Here is a 23,020-nt window from a genome sequence, read left to right on the forward strand (position 1 = left end):
TTTTTGTTTTGGTGCCTAGGACATGCCTTTTGATATTTTCTTAACCCCCAGAATTAAATATTCACCATAATAATGTTCATTCTCAGTATTCAAGTTGAAGCCTATGACCACTGGAAATCTAACTACATAAAGTCCTAATTTACAGAAACAAAATACATTTTAGCGACATTAACCAGTACTTAAGACGTAATCACGTGAGCTCTTAGAAAGGATTGGGTTCTTTCTGAAGAAAGAGATTCTCCACTGCTGGCTTTGAAGATGGAGGGGGTCACATGGTAAGAAATTCAAGTCTCCAGGGGCTGAGAGGGGCCCCAGCTGGCAGCTGACAAGCAAACAGGGACTTCAGTCCTGCAACCCCCAGAAACTGAGTTCTGCCACCACCACATGTGAGCCTGGGAGAGGAGTGTGAACTGCAGAAAAAAGCTGCTGACACCTTGATTTCTGCCTTGCCAGGGCCTGAGCAGAGAAGAAACTTCCCAGACTCCCGACCCCAGGAGACCATGAGATAATAAACGGATGTCATTTGAAGCCCGAAGTTTGTCGTCATCTGTGACGTAGAAATAGAGAACTAATACATTCTGTCTAGCCTAGAGCACACGCTGGCCTTCTCCAGCCACAAATCCACCTGCTTAATCCTCCCTGGCTGTGGCTGACCTGATTTTCTCCCCAAACTTCTCCAGACAAGAGTTGGTATGGGGTACGACACTCCCCCGCTTTTGGGGTTTTTGCTGTTGAGCTGAAAATGAACCTGTGATGGAGAAAACAAAGATCAATGTGGAAGAGTAACTCCCCTTCACCCTCAAAGATCCTGCAGCTGGAATCATGTTCTTTTCCAGTTGGGCTGAACCAGCAGAGAATTCCATGTGTGCTGCATCACAACTCCCCCATCTCAGACCCCATCCACACAGAGGAAACAAGAGTGAAGAGGTAACTTCTGTAGGACTCATGGTGTAAAAGGATATCTTGTTTGTAGGATGGGAGGAAGGAAGTGGCCATGTTATCCTTTTGCCCCAGTGCCATCTAAAAGACAAACAGATTCTCTTTACACTCTTGCTGGGGAAATCTTTTAAAGGCCTCAAAGCAAGTGCAGAAGTTACTGAACTGCCATAAAATTCTACGCTTGGCTAACTCTTAAGGCGAAGTAAATGAAGGGACAGAACGTTGTGGAACGTTTTTCAAGCCATTTCTGCACAACCAGACAAACGTCCCCTCCTAGCTGGGGCTCCACAGGTTGGCTAATTCTGTGTTTATTGGATGCCCACCCGCTTCCCCGCAGCGTGGTCCTACAAGCACGTGAGCAGCAATAGGGCAGAGAGGCAACACCTGTCACTTTGCTTGCTGACCCCAACCTTAGGTCCCCCCCCCACAAAAACCAGGTAGAACTTTCTTACCCCCCAGCACAGGTGATTAATCATGGACAGAGGCAGCCCCTCAGTTGAAAGCCAGCCGAGCATAGCACAGCCATCTGTTCTGCGTTAGCTGTTGTTGAAAGGCCAGTGGCTTGAAACCATTTAGAAAACGCAGCCCTCCGTGCCTTCTGTCTCTTTCTCTGCCTCTCTTTGCATCTCCAGCTGGTAAGCAAGTGGCAAATATATTTAGGAAGCAGCGGCTGGATCCTCCCTCAACAATGCCATGGGCCTTGGATGCCAGGGGCCTCAGACGGCCCATTATGGGTGGGATTCTCTATGGGCTCCTCTGCATTCATGGAGGGACTTCAGAGGGACAGAACCAATGATGTGTGGCTGGGTTTAGGGGGAGAAAAGAACTTGGAGGAAGTCAAGTTTGTATTCGCTGAACTCTATGCCAAGGTAGATGCTGAGATGACCTTTGAAAACTCCGTGTCTAATTATCAAGTATCATCTCCCTAATCACAGTCCTTTCTGGTTCTCACTGTCTCGTCCTCACAGAGATTCTGGGTGAAGAGTAAATCAGTAAGAACAGCCACGAGATAAGCTTGATAGTTGGATGGATAAGTGTAGTTTGCAGCCCCCAAAGAGCTTGCCCTGCCGAGAAGCAACATCTTACAAGAGATGTTTGTGAATGGATCTCGTGTCAAATATAAACAGTAGGAAAGTGAGAAAATTCCACTCTGGAGAGTGAACTGCTGTCACCCAGTGTACTCCTTTCCTTCCCCCTTCAAAGCATTAAATCTTCCCAGTTAGTCACTCCCGTTTTTTAAACCTATCAAACTCAAGTGTAAAAATATGTGTGCCCTGTTCCAGGGACCAGAGCAAAGGTCCAAGGTCACAGCTGGAAGGTGCGGGGGCCACTTTCTGCAAGTCCATGTTGGGTTAGAAGCAGGGTCAGTACCTCACCTGCCAATCTCATGATAAAATTTCACAAATGATCAGGATGAATGAAATAATCCAGACAAAATAATTTAAAAATGAGGCATGGTTGTATTTTCCAGTGCGAATGCATTATATTTTAAGTCTCACTCTTTTTTCTTTTATCTTCAGTTTCCTCTCCAGAGGGTAAAGAAAAGAAAAATGATTGAGGTTCATAAATGAATGAAGCTATTTGAAAGACCTTGCCATTTTTATTCAATTCCTTCTCCTAAGAACTGAATACAGAACAGAAATTTAAGCCTTTGGAAAACGTTTTTATAAAATCCCAGATATGGTACAGAATGAATTATGTGGAGTGCGTTTGCCCACATGTACATAACAGAAGCACACAGCTTTTAGTGCTTCCTAAAGTAGATGGAATACTTAAAGCAATGTTGAGGAGAATCATATTTTCATATGAATTCAATCTCGATATGAAGTTGCTAGTTTTATTTTTCTACCTGCGCTTAGAATTCAGTTTTCCCTTGTGACTAGTTTACCTTGATTAGTCACATGCTGGGTGCTGATGTGATGAACATCAGAAGTTTGATACTTTTTAAAGCCTCTTAGCCTCCTTTTAGTCCATGGTCTCAAAAGAACCAAAGTGTGGCTGAATAAGAGAGTTGGGGTGACTCAAAATAAACCCATCTGATTCAGATAATGAACCGAAATGTCCATGTGTTTAAATTGTATGTTTTCCATTGTAATTTATAATTTTCTGATACTGATGCAATTTATAATTTTCTGTCTCATCACATCCTCTCTTTCAGAAAAATGGCCTGATTTTCTGAGAGTGTGTTACTACTTCCAAAATATACATTCTCTCCTGTTCTGGTCTGACTTCCAGAGCTGTTCCAATTTCATGTCTTTTTAGCTTCTTCGGGGAAGCATTATGCCCAGGGTCCATTTTCTGCCTCCAAGAAGTACATAGCATTGGGGAATTGAGGACCATCATAATGATAATGATCTCAGTACCTGCCACGGCCTGGGACTATGTTCTACGAGAAAGAAGCCGAAGTGGTTATGTAAAAGCCAGACTAGAAGCCCCCAGAGTCCCTATAAAAGGAAGAGATTTGTCTTCAGTCTTTTGGACTTTGTTTTTCTTTTTCCTTGAGCTACTTTTATTCCACTCCAGGTCAAGAGTTTATTTTTTAAGTCAATAGAGAAAGATTGGGAAACTGTCTAAAATATACAATGTCTTCCCACAGTATACGTCCATCAGAAAGACTGGGGAAAGAATGTCCTGGGCTGAGGTTAAGTCCTGTGGCAAAGACTGTGGCAAAGACCAATCCCATTTCCCCCTCCTAGGCAGGCGGTTAACTTCATTTCCCAGGATGCTTTGTGGTTAGGCAAGTTCCTGTAACTGAGTCCCAGCAATAGGATGTAGGCAGAAACGAAACATACCATTCCAGTTATGGCCCCTGAAAACTTCATACACACGATCCCCTTTGATGGCAACCTTGGAAGCCATAAGTTGGAGGAGCCACAAGATGGAAAAGAGGCTGTGTTTACACCCATTTGGGGCACTATATGAGCAACAAAAACAGTGTCTATTGTGTTATATGTTGGAGTTTGTTACAACAACTAATTAACCTTAACTAATACTGACCTTGTAAGAAAGATACCATGAAAAGTTTTCAAGGATTCAAAATCCTAATGCCCTTTTACTTTTCATTGGCTAAATGGTGCCCTGATAAAGGGAAACTCTAATTTTTCAGTGTTAATTTTATTTTTTCAACCTCTCATTACTAGTCACCAAATAATGTCATGAAAACGTGAAGTCTCTTGATTGAAAAAGACCCTAAGTGCAAATCATCATGAAGATGGAAAAGAGGAGGGGAGGAGGTCCCTCCAACATACTCAGTGGAAAATGCCATTTTTGGATGCTTAAGAACACCTGTTCACCCCTGTCTTGGAAATGTACTTCAACTCGGACAGAGAGGATTAGCTGGTGCCCAGTCTTTGCTGACTACTGTGTGAGTCAAATGCATTTATGAGATTTGGATGGTGTCTCCCTAGGAAACCTTAAGTGAGGCATTCAGCTAACTGCTTGGATAATTAAAGGAAAAACTCCATTTTTGCTTCTGCTATTTGGTAGTAATGGCTTGAATTATCTGCCTTACTCACCTCTGTATTAGATGGTGTCTAGACAAAGCCTTAGCACATGTAATAATGTAACACCATTCATTTCTCAAAAGAATAGGAAAGGAACTCTACATTTTGGTTTATGCATATATCTACCAAGGAAGTGATTATGACTCCAGTATTTGAACCAAAATAATTCCATAAGTAACCTCTAAAGAAATGATATTGTAGTTGTTTATAGAGAGTGATTGGAATTCAAGCCTTGTCCAGGAAATCTGCTTAGCCCCAAATTCGGTCATTTAGTTTTCATTCATTCACATATTTGATGCTTAAGGCACAATTAATTAATTAATCACTACCCATTTGGAGGACTGGGTTAGGGTATGTGTGACTAACGTAAGAGCCAAAGATAAGAGTTCATGAGACAGAGGAAGGAAGGATTATTTCTTGACTGTGGCCACTGTGAGAGGACTTAGAAGGCTGAACAGAGATTCAGGAGATAAAGAATGGGTGTAGTGGGTTTGTGGGGAGAGATGAGAATCTTCTAGATAGAGGCAATACCAATCGGTGGTACCAATGCCTTATGAATCGTTGCTGGGATATGGCCAAACCTTACACTGAATGGGATCATTCATGCAGCCAACATATACTGTTTGAAGTTGGAGACAGTGTCCCTGCCCTCATGTCATTTGTATTCTCCTGGGGAGACAGAAAATAACCAAGGAAACAAGTACATAATTCCAGGTGGTGGTAAGTGCTATGAAGGAAAATGGTGCAGAATAAGGGAGTAGATAGAGTCACCCACAAGGGAGGGGGTGGTATTTTAGAAAGGGTGGTTAGGGATGGTCTCTCTGGGTTGGTGGCAGGTGCTAGAAGGGTCACTCCAGCATGAACCCCCATTCCAAGCTGTCCTGAGTCCAGATTTCATCTGGTCTCCAAGTTTGGGTCTGAGCCTGTTCTGAGAGGTGAGCTGGAGTAGCAGAAAATACAAGGGCATCTGTGTCCAGGGTCGGGAACAAGGGGTGGTGGTCAAGGGGTGAAAAATGAGGGAAGGTGGAAGCTGCTGGAAATCAGAGAGGACTCCAATTGTTTTCTTTGATTTTGACTTATCTGTGTTTTTGAACATGATCTGAATTTCATCCACTAACAGAATGCATCCCCCCTTTTCCACTGCTGTTCCTTTTTGCACAGAAACCACAGTGATCTTTAACCCCTCAGATATTCTCAGGGACTAGAACCAGGGATTTTTCAGTGAAGGGACAGAATACTCAGTTTTAATTTTAGAATGGGCAATGTCACCATAAAGTAGTGACACCGTTATATAACCAAATGCACATTTAAAAGACATCACCTCCCCAGTTCAGGAATGGAGAGCCTCGCTACCCCAGAGGCCGATACTCAGAAGAAAAAAGAACGATCCCATTAGCTGAGGGTCTTCACTCCTCAGTCTCGCCAAAGGCAGCATGAGATGTGCAAGCAGAATTCTAGGGCCAAAGTAACAGCTTCTTCACAGATGGAATGTTTTGAATACCTCTCAAGTCATGCAAGAAATAAAAAAAAAACCTCACAAAGTTAGTGTGAGGAGGCCCTCTGTTGGGGAGCGTGTCTATTTAATACTTCCTCCTCAGATCTTGGGCTCATCACAATTCTGATTTTCTAAAGGGCAAAGGAAGCTCAGCTTGAGGCAAAGTTCCTGTACTGGCACAATGGCTGGGGTACTGAGCTCTAATTTTCTAGTCAGTTTCCCCATCCTTCTCTTATTGGTCTTCCTGCTATAGTTCACCAAAGCCTGTGTCTCCATATTGGAATATTGAAAGCGGAGAATTGAGGAAATTATTTGGATAATATCTAATAGGATTGAGGAAGGATGATGGTAATACTATTTGTGTCATCTTTTTGTAGCAATAATCCCAGAATACTATATTCAGAAAATATATTAAATTAAAAAGGAAAAACAGCCTATTGCATTCCATCCTGTCAAATTCCTATAGTTTTTGGGGATCCTGTATACCCAATTCCTTTATTTCCAGGAAGAACACAATTCATTATTCCATCTTGAATTTACCTTTAGTTTTTCTCTACCTATACAACATCCAGACACGTCCCCCACCCTGTCACCCAGAAACTCCTTCTGTTTACAGGCAAAGAGGGACAAGTGTGACTTTGAAGAAAAAGAGAAAATTCTATTTTTCTTAGCTTTATTGTTTAAGCATAGGAGATTTTATTAGCAAAGATGAAGGTGTATTCTACTGAAGTTGGATATTATATGTTAGGAATTGGAACTCTGTATTTATTTTCACTTGTAAGTAAATTTCCGCTACTCTTTTCCTCTCTAGGGAAACACTACTGGCCGCTCAATCATGAACAAATCAAATATTTCCATGTATATGATAGCAAAAAACGGTTTTGTGATTCACAGCGTTGGTGATTATCCCATCAGCCTAGCACTGAAGTAACAGTAGGAAAAGTTGATGAAATCACAGAGATTCTTTTTCCTAGAGCCATTTTGGTCAGATAAGTAATGCCTTAGCCAATGGAGTGATCTATTGTCTGTTCTGAAGTGGAGAAGTTTTCATCACCTTTCCATGAGACACTGATACAGGCTCAAGTTTGAGAAGCACGTTCCTACATCACAGAGAAGAAAAAGGGGGGCATACATGTGCAGAGGGGAATGTAAAGAGAGCAGAGGATGGAATTCTGGCAAATGCAAATGGGAAGAAGAACTAGCAGGGAAGGGGAGGAAGAACAGACAAATAAATAAAAGAGAACCAGGAAAGAACAGCATCTTCCACAACTAAGGGAAGACTGTTCTCAAGGAGAGAGGATGAGGTGGAAAGGTCAGTCAAGTTCAGCTGGAGGAGGACTAACAGGGTCAGAGGGCAGCGGCGACCTCTGAGGGAACAGAGTCCATGGAAATGGGCAGAGGATGAGGGCTGATGGCTGAGAGGGAGCAGTAGGGGGGCAGGCAGACGGCCATTCTTCTGAGAAGATTTGCAGCAATGGAAGGTGTGCGAGTTGACAGCTATTGAAACAGAAGGGGTGAGGGGAGGATTTTTACGATAAAGGAGATGAACAGGTTCCTGGTTGAGAAAAGGGGCCGGTGCCTTTAGAAGGTGGGAAGGGAGAGAATCAAGCACAGAGATGTGGAAGAGATAAGGGTCCTTTATTTGCTGAGCTAAGAGGGAAAGAGAGAAGGATTCAACAAATATTTGTTGAGAACTTGTCGTTGCCAGGCACTGTTCTCGGTGTCAGGAACAAGACAGACAAAATGCTCGTTCTGGAGTTTACATCCTAGTGGGAAACCAGAAAATAAGCAGATACGTGTATAATTTGTCAGGTGCTCATAAATGCTACTAAGACTGAAGCAAGGTGAGGAGAATTAGAGGGACAAGAAGAGGTGTGAAGTTAAGGATACAGCTGCTCCTCTCATAAGGCTGATTTTGAGCAAAGATGTGAGGAAAGTGAGGGAGTGGGCTATGCATGTGTTGGCTGGACATGACGTTCTAGAAAGGCCAGCAAGTGCAAAGACCCTTTGTGGGAGCTGTTCCCTGCGTTCTAGGAAAAACAAGTATGCCAGCTACTTGGAGTGGACCAAGCAAGGGAAAGAGTAGTGGGAAATATGGAAGAGACCACATCAGGCGAAGCCCGGAAGGCCAAAGTCTGGACTTTACACTGGGAAAGATGGAAAACAATGAAAAGTTCTGAGTGAAATAGTCTGGGTTACATTTTTTTAAAAGATAATTTTGGCTTCTGTGTGGAGAACAAGTCATAAAATGGCAAGAGTGGGGAGTGGAGATCATTCCAGTGATCCAGGTGAGAGGTGATGGAGGCAATGGTGGAGAGGGTGAGAAGGGACCTGATTCCTGGGATATGTCAAAGGAAGTGCTGCAGGATTTGCTGATGGAGTAGGTGTAAGGCCTGAGAGACAGGAAGATTCCAGGGTGCATAAAAACTATTGGAAAAATCAGAGAAGGAAAGCAGATGAGTTAAAAATAATAGTAATTTTCACCTTTATTGGGTGCTTACTTTGCATCAAGCATCATGCTAAGTTCATTATCTACATCACATCACTTAATCCTCCCTACAACCCCAGTTTACAATGAAGGAACTGAAGCTAACAGAGGGTAAGCAACTTGCCATTCATGGAGCACGTGGTGGGTCGAGGACCGGGCCCCATGCAGTCTGGCTGCAAAGCACGCGCCCTAACCCCTCCACGCGATACAACTTCTATTTTATCTGAGAAGTAAAAGGTTATCCAGAGTTGGGGTTCAAAAAGAATGTTGACTTATTAATTGAAAAATATGCATCAAAGATTTAAATAAATAATAAGACAATTGTTGACGATGCTTTCTTTAGGGGAGTGGTTGGTGTCGCTTGGGCCTCACCCTCCTGCCTGGGCCATGTCTCGATGAAGAAAATGACAGAGCTGCCATCTTTCTGGACCTCTTCAAAAGTGGTGTTCATCACTGAGGTATCCCCATCACTGAGTCATCCCTTCAGCTGCCACAACTGGTGTGGGACTGACTCCCAGCCCCCAGTCCTATGAGATAAACATTCCCTCCACCTTGGAGCCTTTCAAGCTCCTTGTTTAGCATAAACGCTGACCTGAAATCGAGTGGGTCTGCAAGATGGAACTTGAGTCATGGCATAGTTATTAAGCTGAGCACTGGGCTTGGCACTCAGAGGGACACCACATTAATTCATGACACAGCTCTTGCCCTTGAAGGGCTTACAGCATTGGTTTGGCTGGGGGACCACCCAACCTCCATTAGGATGGAGAAACCAAATCTCCACTTTGGGTTCATTGTGCTGCACGAAGTGACAGGCCAGGAGACGAGAAGGGCCTCGGTGCCTGTGGAAGGCCTGGGTGGCTTGCAGCCCCTCAGCTTGTGGTGCATGAACTCCACGAGCAGCCTGGCTGCAGAGTCAAGGTGGCTGTGTGTTCATAAACATTGTCATTTCACTGGGACTGCTATTTCATCTTTGAACCTTGGCTTCAAAGAACACTGACCTTATTCCTGTAGTCTGCCTTTCTTTGAAGCGTATGGCTTTGCCTTGCAGATTAAAGTGAAGACATTCATCAAGCAACAGATCTGGCCAACCGCTCCCCAAACTCAACCCAAAACAAAGCCTTGAAAGGCTCCAATCACAGCGGCAGGGGAGCAGCCGGAGATCAAGGCTCGGAGCGGGGTGCTTTCTCAGATCCCGTAAGGCAGCTCTGGCTCCATGAAGTGCAGCCCTTTGAGCTTTGGGCAACTTTACCCTGAGAGTTGCTCTGTCTTTGCAGAAAGGGGTGAGTTACTGCAACGTTCCCAACCAGACTTGTTTATCTTATTTAAAGCAGGCATTGTTGTCAATGAGGCCAGCGTGATGATTCCCTGTGTGCTTTTGAATTCTTCAAAAGCCATGTCAGGCTGAACCATCTGAAACTTGGCTGATGATTCAGTCAGTTTTCTTTTTTATCACTTTCTTTTGTTAGTTCCTTTGAAAAGAAACTGTCCGATCTTTCTCCCTGATTCCCCTTAACTTGACTCTGAGAACACAGACTGAACACGCATCCTTCTCTCATTTCTTTCTTTTTTCTCTTAAGATGGCAAGAAGGGTGAAGTGAGACCCTTTAACTGGGAGATTAAAAATAATGACCAGGTAAGAGAGAGAACCAAGGGAAATCTCTCTCCCCTCAGAGGAAGAAAAACTGACGATAGATAGGTATCAAAGTTCTTATGATCATGTCTTTAAATGTAACTTTTCTGCAGATCTTTTTGGTCAGATAAACAGAGTGAGTTCTGTCTGTGATGAAGTGGTAAAGCCATCCAGAGGTGGGAAGGAAAAAATTGTCAAGTTGGGGACATGTTAATCAATGGATGCTGATAATATATACACTACAGGGCTTAAGAAATTAGTGATCTTTATTAAGACATAGGCTAATTTTCAGGGTAAATTTTTTCTAGTTATTCATCTTGAAAATAAGACCAATGGATAATTCTGGTCATCATAGGACAATTCATTTAACTGGCATTTTAGCTTTAGTCTCAAATAATTGTTTTCCATTAAGAAATGCACATAGTCAAGAAGATCATTAAGATGACTTTGAGAGAGTTCCAGTGGTTCCGGACCAGTTTTTTCACAAAACTGGACAGCTCATGTGGGAATGGAGACAGGTCTATTTCGAGTTTCAGCTTTAGAAGGTTTAAAGATATCTGCTTATTCATATCTATATCCATATCTCTTAGTTTACCACCACCATTTCCCCAAATTCAGGTGGGCCATGTGACTAGTTTTGGCCAATGCATGGTAAGCAAGGTGATGTGTCACTTCCAGGCTGATCTTTCTTTCTACCATGGTGACTGTGGACGCCAGTTGCTGAGATGGCCAAACCTCAAGCTTGCAGAAGCCTGAGTCACTTCCTACGGAGAAGAAGTGTGCAGGGAGATGTCCGATTTGTATTAGATCTGGTATTAGATCTGCGAGCAAGAAGTAAACCTTGACTCAGGTAAGTCTTTGAGATTCTCAAGGTTTATTTGTTACACTGGCATAATTTAGCTTATCCTGACTAATCCAGGACCTTGAAGGAAATCTAGCTTTACCTCACCTGCATCACAAGAATCCTTCCTACAGTTTCTCCAAGACATAGTCCAAATACTTCTTGAACACCTCAGGAATAATACCAAGTAATGCAGCAAGCAATTATACAATGCTTACTAGAGATGGAATTGTTTTCACTCATAATGAAGCATTTTATATGCCTTATTTTACCTAATTCTCACAAAAACCTTAGTTCATCAATATCCCTTTCCTTATTCCACAGCTGGAAGAACTGAAGCACAGACAGGTAACTTGCTCAGGGTTGAGCAGATCAGTGAAATCACTTGCCTAAGACCACAGCAAGTTAAGTAGTATCCCAGGAGTCAAGTCCAGGCAGCTGCTTTCAGGTTATGCCCTTAAGCATTGCACCATGGATGGACTGGATTCGCATTTCCTTTTTTTTTGTTTGTTTGTTTTTTAATAGATCTTTATTGGAGTATAATTGCTTCACAATACTGTGTTAGCTTCTGTTGTACAAAAGTGAATCAACCATATGTATACATATATCCCCATATTCCCTCCCTCTGAGCCTCCCTCCCACCCTCCCTATCCCACCCCTCTAGGTCGTAGCAAAGCAAAAGAGAAAAAAAAATACCGCATGCTAATGCATATATATGGAATCTAAAAATATATATATATATATATATGGTACTGATGAACCTAGTGGCAGGGCAGGAATAAAGATGTAGACATAGAGAATGGACTTAAGGACACAGGGAAGGGGAGGGGGAAGTGAGGCGAAGTGAGAGTAGCATCGACATATATACACTACCAAATGTAAAATAGTTAGCTAGTGGGAAGCAGCAGCATAGCACAGGGAGATCAGCTCAGTGTTTTGCGACGAATTTCTTTTTCACACGGACTATTCAATGAGACACAGAATCATAAAACCCAAAAGACATGGCTGGAAATGACCTGAAGGTCAGTCAATCATTGCATTTTACATAGAGGAACAAAGTCACCCTCCAAGCCTTTTTCTTGCTTTAGTGAAAAAGAAAAGTCTATCCTTTTCAACCCAGTGACTGAGGAGCACAGGAGCTCAGTGGAATGGCTTCAGGGACCATTGGTTTGGAGGAACATAGAGACACTACGTCATCCGCACCAGCCCTGTTTTAATCTGTTTTATATATAGTAGGCTTCTGGGTAAAATGTGTATGTGAATAAAGTATTCTGCTGTTTTAATAAAATTGAAAAATGATGGATCTCTCCATATTTCTACTGAAATAGTAGGCTTGGAACATTGCACTAGACAGTATAGGGTTTCACATCAGCTGAGAGGTGGGTCAGGGCACATGGATTGTATAGTCCAGTGAGCAGGTCTGAGGCCAGGGTAATTTGCTGCTTCTACAAACACACTCACTAGACTGCCTGACAGCAAGAACTGCCCTAGCCATCACTGTTCCCCATTGTGATAAATAGTAGAAGCTCTATAAACTGTATATGAAAGATGGAGCGTTCCAAGATCCTTTGATGAAACCATTTTTCAAAAAAAAGGTTAAGCTCATTTGAGTTGAACAAAGTGGCACACCTTGGCTGTGGTGACCCAACATCAAAGAAATGGCCGGTAGGTTATGGTTGTGAGTGTTTTGTCCATATAGTCTTAAATGGGCAGTGGTGACTTTCTTCTCCCCAGCTCCTGGCTGGTAATGAATGAATGAATGAATGAATGAATGAATGATGAGATAGATGGGTGGGTGGCTGAAAAAAACGAATATTAAATTGACTAGTTTGTTCCCAGGGAAACACAAGTGACAGTTCCAAGAAAGCACAGGCAAACACACACCAAGTTTGGCTTCATAAACAAAATTATCCACATTTGCTGATCACATTAAGAGGTGAATGAGAAAGCTTTCATTGCTTTAGAAGAGCATCCTCCGCTTTTTTGTGTGCTGATGGCAGTTCTAGTACATTTATGTACTGTGTACTCTTATGTATTATGTACTATTGATGTGCATATGGCTTGATTTACAAATTGGTTAAGACAAAGGTGTATAGGGACTTCCCTGGAGATCCAGTGGTTAAGACTCTGCACTTCCACTGCAGGGGGAGTGGGTTCAATCCCTGGTCCGGGAACTGAGATCCCACGTGGCACGCGATGCGGCCAAAAAAAGAAAAAAAAAAAAGACAGAAATTTATATTTGAAAAGGGGGGAGGTTGATGGGGCAGAAGGGACACAGGGAGAGGTCTAGGAAAGGAATTCACGGGAGATGTGCTTGCTGCAGACCCTCTTACCTTGCGTGGTCCCATCTAGTCCCATGATGAGTTTCATTGCTCTGATGACTTGCTCTGCTACCGGGGGGCTCATGGAGGTGGCATAAGCCGCGCTATGTGAGTGAGCCCGTAAATAGTCCACAAGGTCCTTTAATACAGGAGGGAAATCCAAAAAGATGGCAAATAAATCTCAGTGTTAGTGGCCCCATCCCCACCCATCATCGCACAAGACATTTGATTCTCGAATGTGGTCTGATTTTCAATGGGCATCACCAAACTCTTTATTTTTTCTATCCCTTCTTCTTAGTCTCTCCCTAAACAACCTAGAAGGTATACCACAATGGGATGCTGCAAATCTGGAGTGGAGTTCTGTAAGGCAAAACCAGATGTGTAAAGGAAAAGTGGTTTCCTAGACATTTGTTTGGGTACCTAGCCCACACAAGCACTGGTTTAGTATTCAGGAGAGTCCAAAGAAAAGTCCGGGATGTGTTTTTTGCCCTTGAGCATATTACATTAGCTTGTGCCCATGGAGGAGTAATGGCAGGAAAAATAACAAGACATGCAGACTAGTTTATGCAGCGGGGCTACCAGATGGCCGAGGAAGGAGAGGGGATATTACCAGCGGGAGTAGATAAGGGAGGCTCCAGTGAGGAAGTAGAATTGTCTTGAAGAAAGAAGACAGACAAAGATAAAAAGAAAACTTTCAGGGGAAGGGAGCAGCAGGAGGGAGAGGAGAGAAATTAAACCAGTGTGGAGGTGAGGACCAGATAAACTCTAGTTGTGCCTTGAGCAGGAGACAACTGTTGGGATTTTTGTGTAACCCTGTTTGGAGCGCAGACCCACTGCAGGATGCTGGCCCGTACAGTGGTAGGAATGATTCTCCACCTGCATGTCTGACCCTTGAGGCCAAACCTGAGGTCCCAGGTAAGCATGCTGAGAGCCTGAAGAAGCTCCAATCACCTCATTCTACAGCGATGGTGGGGGACTCAGAGCTGGTACCTGGGGGCACTCAGCCCTGGCCAGGCAGACCATCCATTGGCCCACCTTTCCTGACTCATAGCCCAGGACCCTCGGGGTTGTCCTGCAGAAAAGCTAGTGGGCCCACAGTGGCTCTGCGTCAGCAGTGGGGTCTGTAAAGCATCAGCCACCTTCTCTCCCAGGATAACGACACAGCTTAGGATCCCACTTAGGATCTACTCTGATCATTCCCTGGAAGATGAACTGGGGAGAGCTCTGCTTTGAGCAGGCCCATCTCGTCCTAACTCCCCTTCACTGGCCACATCCACTCCCACCTCCGCGCCTGGGACTGTGCCCGCCTGTCACTTCTCTCCCTCGGGTTATGGGTGTCGTGTTTGCTCCCAACCATGGGTCGTTACCCAAGCATTTTAAATGTACATAGTTTATCTTCCTATGAACTAGTAACTAAAGTTAATAGGTAAGTAAGTAGAGAGTACCTAAAGTTACTGTGAACTTTCTTAAACGTTCATAGTAAAGTGAGTGGCCTGCCTTACAGGTGGTTGGTGACATGATGCCTCTACCTGGCCCACAGGGGGAACAGGTAACTCCATCCTGTCCTTCCTGCTTCCTTCAATATGTCCTTCATCCTAAATCCCCTCTTCCAAGCTCCTGCTTCCCCGACTTCCTTTCTCCATCATTTCACACTCTTCATTCCTTTTTGTTGGTTTGTCTCTTCTTTTCCATCCCCATCGTTTCTACTCTGGTTCCCTCTCGCTCTCTCTTTTTTAACATCTTTATTGGAGTATAATTGCTTTACAATGGTGTGTTAGTTTCTGCTTTATAACAAAGTGAATCAGCTATACATATACATATGTTCCCATATCTCTTCCCTCTTGCATCTCCCTCCCTCCCACCCTCCCTACCCCACCCCTCTAGGTGGTCACAAAGCACCAAGCTGATCTCCCTGTGCTATGCAGCTGCTTCCCACTAGCTATCTATTTTACGTTTGGTAGTGTATATATATCCATGCCACTCTCTCACTTTGTCCCAGCTTACCCTTCCCCCTCCCCGTGTCCTTAAGCCCATTCTCTAGTAGGTCTGCATCTTTAGTTCCCTCTGTTTAGTTATTTTAATTTTAAATTCTCCATTCAAATTCTTTTTCTTTCCATTTCTAAGTATTTCTTTCCTTCCTTTCTCTCTCCTTTCTTCCCTCCCTTCCTCCCTTCCTTCGTCCTTCCTTCCTTCCTTCCCTTCCCCTCCTTCTCTCCCCACCCCTCGCCTCTTCCCTCCTTCCATCTTTCCATTCAGCAAGTCTGTACAAGGATGTGCTCTGGGCTATGTTCTGAATGCCGGAGCCCAAGAAGAGGCGGAAGATAGAAAGCCTAGTCCCTGGCAGCCATTCTCCACTTACATTAAAATCAAAATTAAGTTTCTGTCCATTATTTTGTTTAGTGAATCTCATAAAAACAGTGTTTTCACTGTATCTGAAGAGGATGTGTGTGACGTTGGCCTGAATGAAGGCACTGGCCACATGGTATCCAGGAAGCTCACTTTGACGATGGAGGATGTGGCGGGAGGTCAGGGAGAGAGAGGCGGTCATTTTCCAGAGTAGCCGCGGCCAAGCTGCTCTTCACAATCCTCCGTGAGCAGCAGCAGGTGTTTTCTTTCTCTGCTGAGAGCTGGTGCCTTCCAGCAGGATGCTGGGGAAGCCAGTGAGGAGGGAACGGGTGGGATGCAGGAAATGGGATCATGGGGCTCATGTGGTCCGGAAAGATCTGTTTTGAGGAGATGATCTGACCTTGAAGGATGGGTAGATTTGGAGAGAGGAGGGGAGAGGCATGGACACGTGCTAAAATTAGTAATAAAGATGGCATCCTAATCAGCACAGGATGGAGGAGTCAAATGGGGGCAGAGGGAGAAGCTACTGCCTCCAAGAAAAGGTGATGAGGGGATGTTCCCTTGAAGGGAGTTCTGACCGCAGAGTTACAAGACAGGCTGTGGAGACTAGATCACTTGGGTTCGAATCCTGGCTCTGCCACTTAGTGATATGTGACCATGGCCAAGTTACTAAGCCTCTCTGTGCCTTAGTCTCCTCTGAAAAATGAGATAAGGGTAATACTTACCTCAGGGTCCTTGTGAGGATGCAATGAGTTAATACATACACAGTGCTTAAGAAGCATCTGGTACCTAGTGAATACCTGATGCTGTTGGCAATTATTGTTAATGGATTGCCATCTCAGAGGTTCTTAACACTGGGAGCATGGGTTGGGAGGAGGGGTCCAAAATGTAAAAACTTCTTACAGTGTCTTTATTCCAGCTCCCTTGTAATGCTATAAGGTTACATAATTGCATGTTGGTAGATCCGGGCATCAAACCAAAGATTTTTCAGCCCAGCACTTCCTCCATCCTTATTGGGTGGTTAACAGTAGGAGTGAAAAGAAAGGAAAAGAGAGGCATTCTAAAGAAAGGAGAACCCAGACCTGATGGCAGATTGCATGACTGCAAAGATGGTAGAGCTGACAGTTCATTGATAGACCCAGAGCTGATATTCGCTGGCTGCTTGAAGCTCCATTTTGAGAATTTTATGTGTATTTTACATGTATATTTGCATGTATTAACTCAGCTTCACAATAACGCTATGAGATAGGTATTACTTTTATCTCCATTTTACAGGTGGGATCACTGAGTCATGGAACAGATCAGAAAATTATCCAACCAAAAAGTGGCTGGATAACGAGGATTTGGACCCAAACAGTCTGTCCCGAGATTACCGCCCCCCTTGCACCCCCCTTAGCTCTGCACTGTATTACTTCTTCAGACTAGAGGAGCTGGCTTGGCACAGGGTGGGGGATGGCCCAAAGAGCACAGAGAAGACCACCTTCACTGCTACTTATCCCTGTGGTCCTTTCCCTAATCCACAGAGATTGCACCTCTGGAGGAGGAGGGGAAGAGGAGAATTCCTAATGTACTCAAGTGTTCACAGTTCTAAACCACAGATTGAATTGTATCAGTCTCAAAATATTTCCTGTCTATTACATTTATTTCTCCAAAGAAACTGGAACCTCCTTGAGAGTAGGGAACTGAGTTATATATTTTATTATACACTCTCTTATAATCCATAGTGGTGGGTACTTAGTGGGGTTCTGGTAAATACTGATGGTCTAATGGAAAGCAGAAGGGTTTAGGGGCTAAGGAAGGGTGGTGAGGGTCCCTGAAGTATAGAGGGAGGTATTAAGCTACATTCTTAGGAACAGGTATAGCAATATTCTCGTAGCCTTGGGGCATTGCTGACAAAGATCAAAGAAACAAAACAAAGCTGCCTTTGATCCCTAAAGGGGTCTTTATATCCCCAACCCCCAATTTTCCTATCAAATTGAGAAATTTCACAAAGCCAAGGTCACATGCATCCTTAGTTTGAATAGATGCCTCATCACCACAGTATCACTTCCTTTAAGCAGTAAGACTGTCTTGCCCATAATCTTATTTCTTTCAGACTGAGTCCAATTTCTCTCAGAATCTGAGTGTGTGGATGGGAGGTAATTTACCTGTGTGGTTCAGAAAGTGGGACTCTTGGAGTCCCCTCAGCAGAACATCAAGGAAGCCTTGGTTCCTGGTTTTCCGATTTCCTCCTATCACTTGCCCACTGGATGCCATGAACCATGAATTACGAGTTAGCTTTGGTCTTAAGGAGAGACCATGTTGTGTTTTCCTTCAGGCTGGGTTAGAGGTCTCTTCAGACCGAGGTTTCCAAGGCCATTAGTAAATGCAAAACCCTGAGCCTGGAGTTCAAGGACAAGGGTGGCTTTTCTGAGAAAGTTAGACAGGAGGCTCTTAGGGTAAACATCTTGGCGTTCGTTCCATGACCCCCATTTACTTCAAAGGGCTGTTAAATACAGCCAGGGCTGAGCACGCAGGGCAGAGCTGGCTTCTGCCTTCGTCTGGCGCCCAGGCTTCTGGGCTAGCACTCACGCCAAGCTTGGCTGCCCAGTCCCCTCCTCCAGAATCTCAGCCCTGCAACCTATCAGTCAGGAGGGTCACTTTTGCTTCATTCATTTGCAAATCTCTGGTCACCCAGTGGAGGCTGTGAAAGCCAGTGCTCAACCCCAGGCATGCAAGAGGACTCAGGATCCTTGCCTGAGCAAAACCCGGGATCCTAGAAGCTGGGGTCTGCAGTGTTGACCCCATCTCCTCAGCAACTGCATTAATGCAAATTGAAAAATAAAAATAAGGAAACTAGCCCCATCAGCTCAGGCTTTCTTCCAAGAAGCCGTTCATGGCATGGAGCTCTGATAGGTGGAGGGAAGTAAGTACCTGACATTTCACCTGAAGGTCTTGAAAGGAGAGAAAGACTCACGGTGGGGTGTTCTGGATCAGCTACAGCAGCTCCGAACTCACAGTGGGCAAAACAGTAAAACCTTGCTGGCTCCTGAGAGACTGTTTTAGCAGTTTCCCTGAGGTTGGGAGAGTAGGTCAGGCCAAGGCAGTAAACTCCAAGAGTGGAGATGAATTTGTAGGACATTTTGTTACCGGAAGGCTGAAGTGAGGACAAAAAGAATCTCTACTCTCTGTAGTCGTATCTTAGCACCAAACCAATTTTCCTTTTGTGTGTTTCTGAATATTTTTTCTTACGTGACGCATCATCTGCCTTCACCTGCTCCCTAAAGATTTCTAGAGCCTCCTAGCAACTATTACTAGGAATATAGTTCCTGTGCCACTAACACTGACCTTGACATTTAAAAGGAGAGTTAAGAGCTAGACAGTTTTATAGTTTTCTAGATTTTTGGACTCAAGTAATTATTTTCAAATCTCAAGATTTACTAGGAAGCCCATGAGCAGAGTGAACTTGAAATTATTAAGATTTCAGAAAAATATAAAGTCCTAGTGTGTGCACTTTAACATTTTTTTATGGTTAATTTTGTTGCTTTTGTAGTATTTAGTATCTAGAATGCTGGATATACTTTAAAATATCCAGAAAAAATATGTATGATGAAACTCTGAACTCAAATTATTTAAACAGACACTAGAAAGATTATTTTTTCAAACAAATCTGTAGCATTTGCCCAATCCTATGTCCTATCAATTAAATAGTTTAAAACAAACTGAAAGTGAAAATTCTTCAAAGTCCAGGGACATAAAAACTATGATTTAAATGGAAACTATACATAATATAAAATTAAATTAATTTAACAAATTAAATGCACAGAGGAGCAGATGCATAAGTTCCATTAACTCATGGGCTCATTAGGCTGGAAGGAAACCACAGTTTATCTGGGTTTATCACAGTCTCACCAAAACGATTCCAGACAGGTGTTTACCTGACTGAGTTTTAAATCATCAGGGAACGGCCCATGCAGACACTTTCTCAAGTGACCTCCTATCTCCTGCTCACCCTCCACATCTTGAAAACTACCCTGTGTTTTCTAGGTTTTGCATCTTGCTGTTTCAGGACAGTAGGTCTCTGCATGGGTCAGCCGAACACTCTCTAATTCTTGCTGCCACCTAGTGGTAAATTCAGAGACTGCAGAGTATTTGTGGAGGGAGTAAGGGGAAGGGGAGGGAGAGCGAGAGGGGAAGGTGAGGGGGAGGGCGGGGAGGTGGAGAGGGGAAAGGGGGAAATGATGAAGCCCTCTGGGTCTAAGTATGAACAAAATAAGTTTTTTTAAAGAGCAAAAAATGATCTACATACTTTTATCTTCCTCTTGATTAATGTAAATACTCAATAATTTTCACAATTGTTCAGTATCTACCCCAAATCAATAGAAGTTCCATAGACAAGAGCAAATACACTTTTAAAATAGTCCACCTGACTTTAGGATGGAGAGTATGTGAGAGAACCATACTGAGCTGGTCCTAAAGGGGCCGTCAGGAGCCTTTGTTTAAAGCGGGTATCACTTGAAGGAACTCTAAGGGGGACATGATGACAGCTACCACGTCTGACAACATTTCAAGGATCCACTCGCTTCAGTTTATTCAGGTGCCTTTGGTTCAGGAAACAGAGTTACGCTTGGTTAAAAATTTCGTAGCTCAGAACTTCTGCTAAAGTAATCACAAAGCCAAGTAGCCTGAGTCGGGGGCATGCCTCCTTTGAGACCCTCTGATCCCATTGCTTTGACAGTCGAGAAACGGAAAGTTTAACCTCTCACCAGATTTAGCTGAGTTTTGTAAGATCCTGGGCATTCCCTATGTTTTTAGCATCACCCAGCGAATTCCCACAGACCAGTGAAAGGACGCTGAACAACAATGCTTTGAGCTCGGAAGAAAGTGATGCTTCTTGAAGGGTAAAGACCACTAAAAGCTCTGGACGTTTTAAGCATTTGCGCATCTCATGGCAGGGTCAGTGGCCGTAATAAAATCTGTTGTTTTAAATCACGGGCTTTCCACAACCAGACTGTTTTCGCCGTACTCTCTGGTTTTGTCTAACTGGTTTACCAGGAGTCTGAACTCCTGTTCCTGCTGGGGACAGTGAGTGAGGAATCAGGAATTTTAGAGAAGCCATCCAGCCACCGGCATGCACTGCTTTTGAGCCTTCTTTGCCCTCCTGGCTGGAGCCAGCTACACTATCACAGTCTCTCTGGGACAGGTGTAGGCCTGGGGGAGACAGCTCTCAGGATTTGGATTAGACTGTCCTATAAAGGAGCAGATTAACTGGCTCTCTGAGCCCTGAAACCCAGGGGTTTTTTTTGTTTTGTTTTTGTTTTTGCGGTGTGTGGGCCTCTCACTGTTGTGGCCTCTCCCGTTGCGGAGCACAGGCTCCGACGCGCGCAGGCTCAGCGGCCATGGCTCACGGGCCCAGCTGCTCCGCGGCATGTGGGATCTTCCCGGACCGGGTCACGAACCCGTGTCCCCTGCATCTGCAGGCGGACTCTCAACCACTGCGCCACCAGGGAAGCCCTGAAACCCAGGTTTTAATATTTCATTTTCTTTCTCTCCACCCCTTCCCTCTTCTTTTAAAATCCTTTCAAGCATTTGTTTTATTTTAGCAACCCCCTTGGTGACATTGGCAGTGGAATGACAGGGATAACACTTAACAGTCTGATTCCTTCAGATCAGAATCTTAAGTCACCTAGATAAGGTATCAGAGGATGCCAAGATTTGACCCATGGCTCATCCAAAATTGTGGAAGAGAATTAGTTTGCAGAGAAAATCTCTTAAAAAGACATTTCCGATCTTGCTACTATTTTGATTAAAACTCTGAAAACCCACAACTTGTAGCACAGGGTCAGTGTCCTTAGCATCTGACCTCTGCTCACTGTTTCTACCACCCACCTTGCGTTTTTCACGCCACAAAACCCAAACGACTTACAGTTCTGCAGCATCACTTCTGTGGCTTGTTAGACATCATTCCCTCTTTCTGAAATATAAACCCCGCTGCCCCATCCTTTGTCTACAAGACTGACATTCATTCTAAGACTTCTTAGGTACTGCCCTTTCCTTTGTGCTGTCTTTGCCTGTGTGCACAGCCGGTGTTGTCTTTTTATGGTCATGTGATTACTCATCACATGCTCCTCTGCGTTATCAGAGAATGAGCTCCTTGACCTTCTGGGCCTGCCATGGCTGTGAACACACGGTGGCAAGGCTGCCCTCATCAGTCAAGTGTGTTGAACTGAACTGAAGCTCTCAGGGAAATCAGAAGACCCCGCAGACTACCGTCCGAGGGCATTCAGGTTTTAAACAGACACAAGGGATCGGTCTCTTACCTTCCTTCCAGCTATGTAACCTCCTGAGGCGCCAAAGCTTTTGGTGAATGTGCCCATAAATACATCAATATCTCTGGGGTCCATGGCAAAGTACTCCATCACACCCCGGCCGGTCGGGCCCACGGACCCAATACTGTGAGCTTCATCTACGTAGAGGTAAGCCTTGTATTTCTTCTTTAGAGCCACGATCTGGGATAGACGCGCGATGGAACCTTCCATGCTAGGGCATAAGGAGAAATGCTCATCACCTGTGTGTACCCTCCAGGGAAACTCTGTGTCACTCTCCCTTTCAGTACTTCTCAGACAGTCTGCCCTGACACCAGAAGGGGAAGACAGGGACATGCCATTCCTTTCTTCTGAAGGCATATTTTATTTGGTGGAGACAAACCTCTCAATCTTGTAAGGCTGCTCTGGCATTATTTCACTTGGGGAAAAAAAATAATTTACATTCAGTGGATTTAAGTGCTTTGAGTTGTTATAGCTAATTCCCAAGTAAACAGCTCACTGCATTGTTGATCAATTTATCCATATTAGTAAAGCCGACTAGCATAACTAGACTGACCATGTTGGATTCTAGGTATTTTGCTAGTTTTAATTAAATTGCTCTATGTTGATGTATCTTCATCAGCCTGCGACTGTCTACTTGGTCAGTTCTGTCTGACCTAAACACAGTGCTTGAATTGCCAAAGATTAAAAGAAGGAATTAGAAACACACAAAAGAACTTTAAGACATCATAAATTTATTAAAGCATGGGAGAAAGTCCTTAGGGTCTCCTGTTCAGTCCTCACTGAACTCAAAGGCTTATTCGAGGCTTCTGGTGGTGTCCCTTCTTTTCCTTTAGGGCAATGGTTCTCCATCTTGAGTGAGCATCAGAGTCCCTTGAATGGTTTGTTACAACACAGATTGCTGGGTCCCACCCACAGAGTTTCTGATTTAGTAGGTCTGGGATGGGCTCCGAATTGGCATTTCTACCAAGCTCCTGGGAGATTCTCCTACTGCTAGCTGGAGACAGCATTCTGAGAACCACTGCTATAGATCAACTTTTGTTGCCTAAGTGCTTAATTTTTCATGGTATTATTGTAATTTGGTAAATTTACATGGTATTTTAAATTGCAAAAACACTTCTAGTCCTCCAGCAAAGGGAAAGACAGGAAGTA

At 44.0% G+C, this 23,020-nt stretch overlaps 1 protein-coding gene across 1 annotated transcript in view; it reads right to left on the minus strand.

Annotated features, from left to right (window-relative positions):
- SPTLC3 (serine palmitoyltransferase long chain base subunit 3) overlaps positions 1–23,020 on the minus strand; it is a 125,934-nt gene that overhangs the window by 21,808 nt on the left and 81,106 nt on the right. Inside the window, exons 9-10 of the mRNA XM_082857724.1 lie at positions 21,863–22,082; positions 13,230–13,356 (exon numbers count right to left, since the gene is read on the minus strand). Of these exons, the coding sequence (XP_082713850.1) occupies positions 13,230–13,356; positions 21,863–22,082 (347 nt within the window). The remainder of the gene's footprint in view (positions 1–13,229; positions 13,357–21,862; positions 22,083–23,020) is intronic.

The sequence above is a fragment of the Leucopleurus acutus genome (genome assembly GCF_964270905.1).
Source record: "Leucopleurus acutus genome assembly, chromosome: 16".
Taxonomy (NCBI): domain Eukaryota; kingdom Metazoa; phylum Chordata; class Mammalia; order Artiodactyla; family Delphinidae; genus Leucopleurus; species Leucopleurus acutus.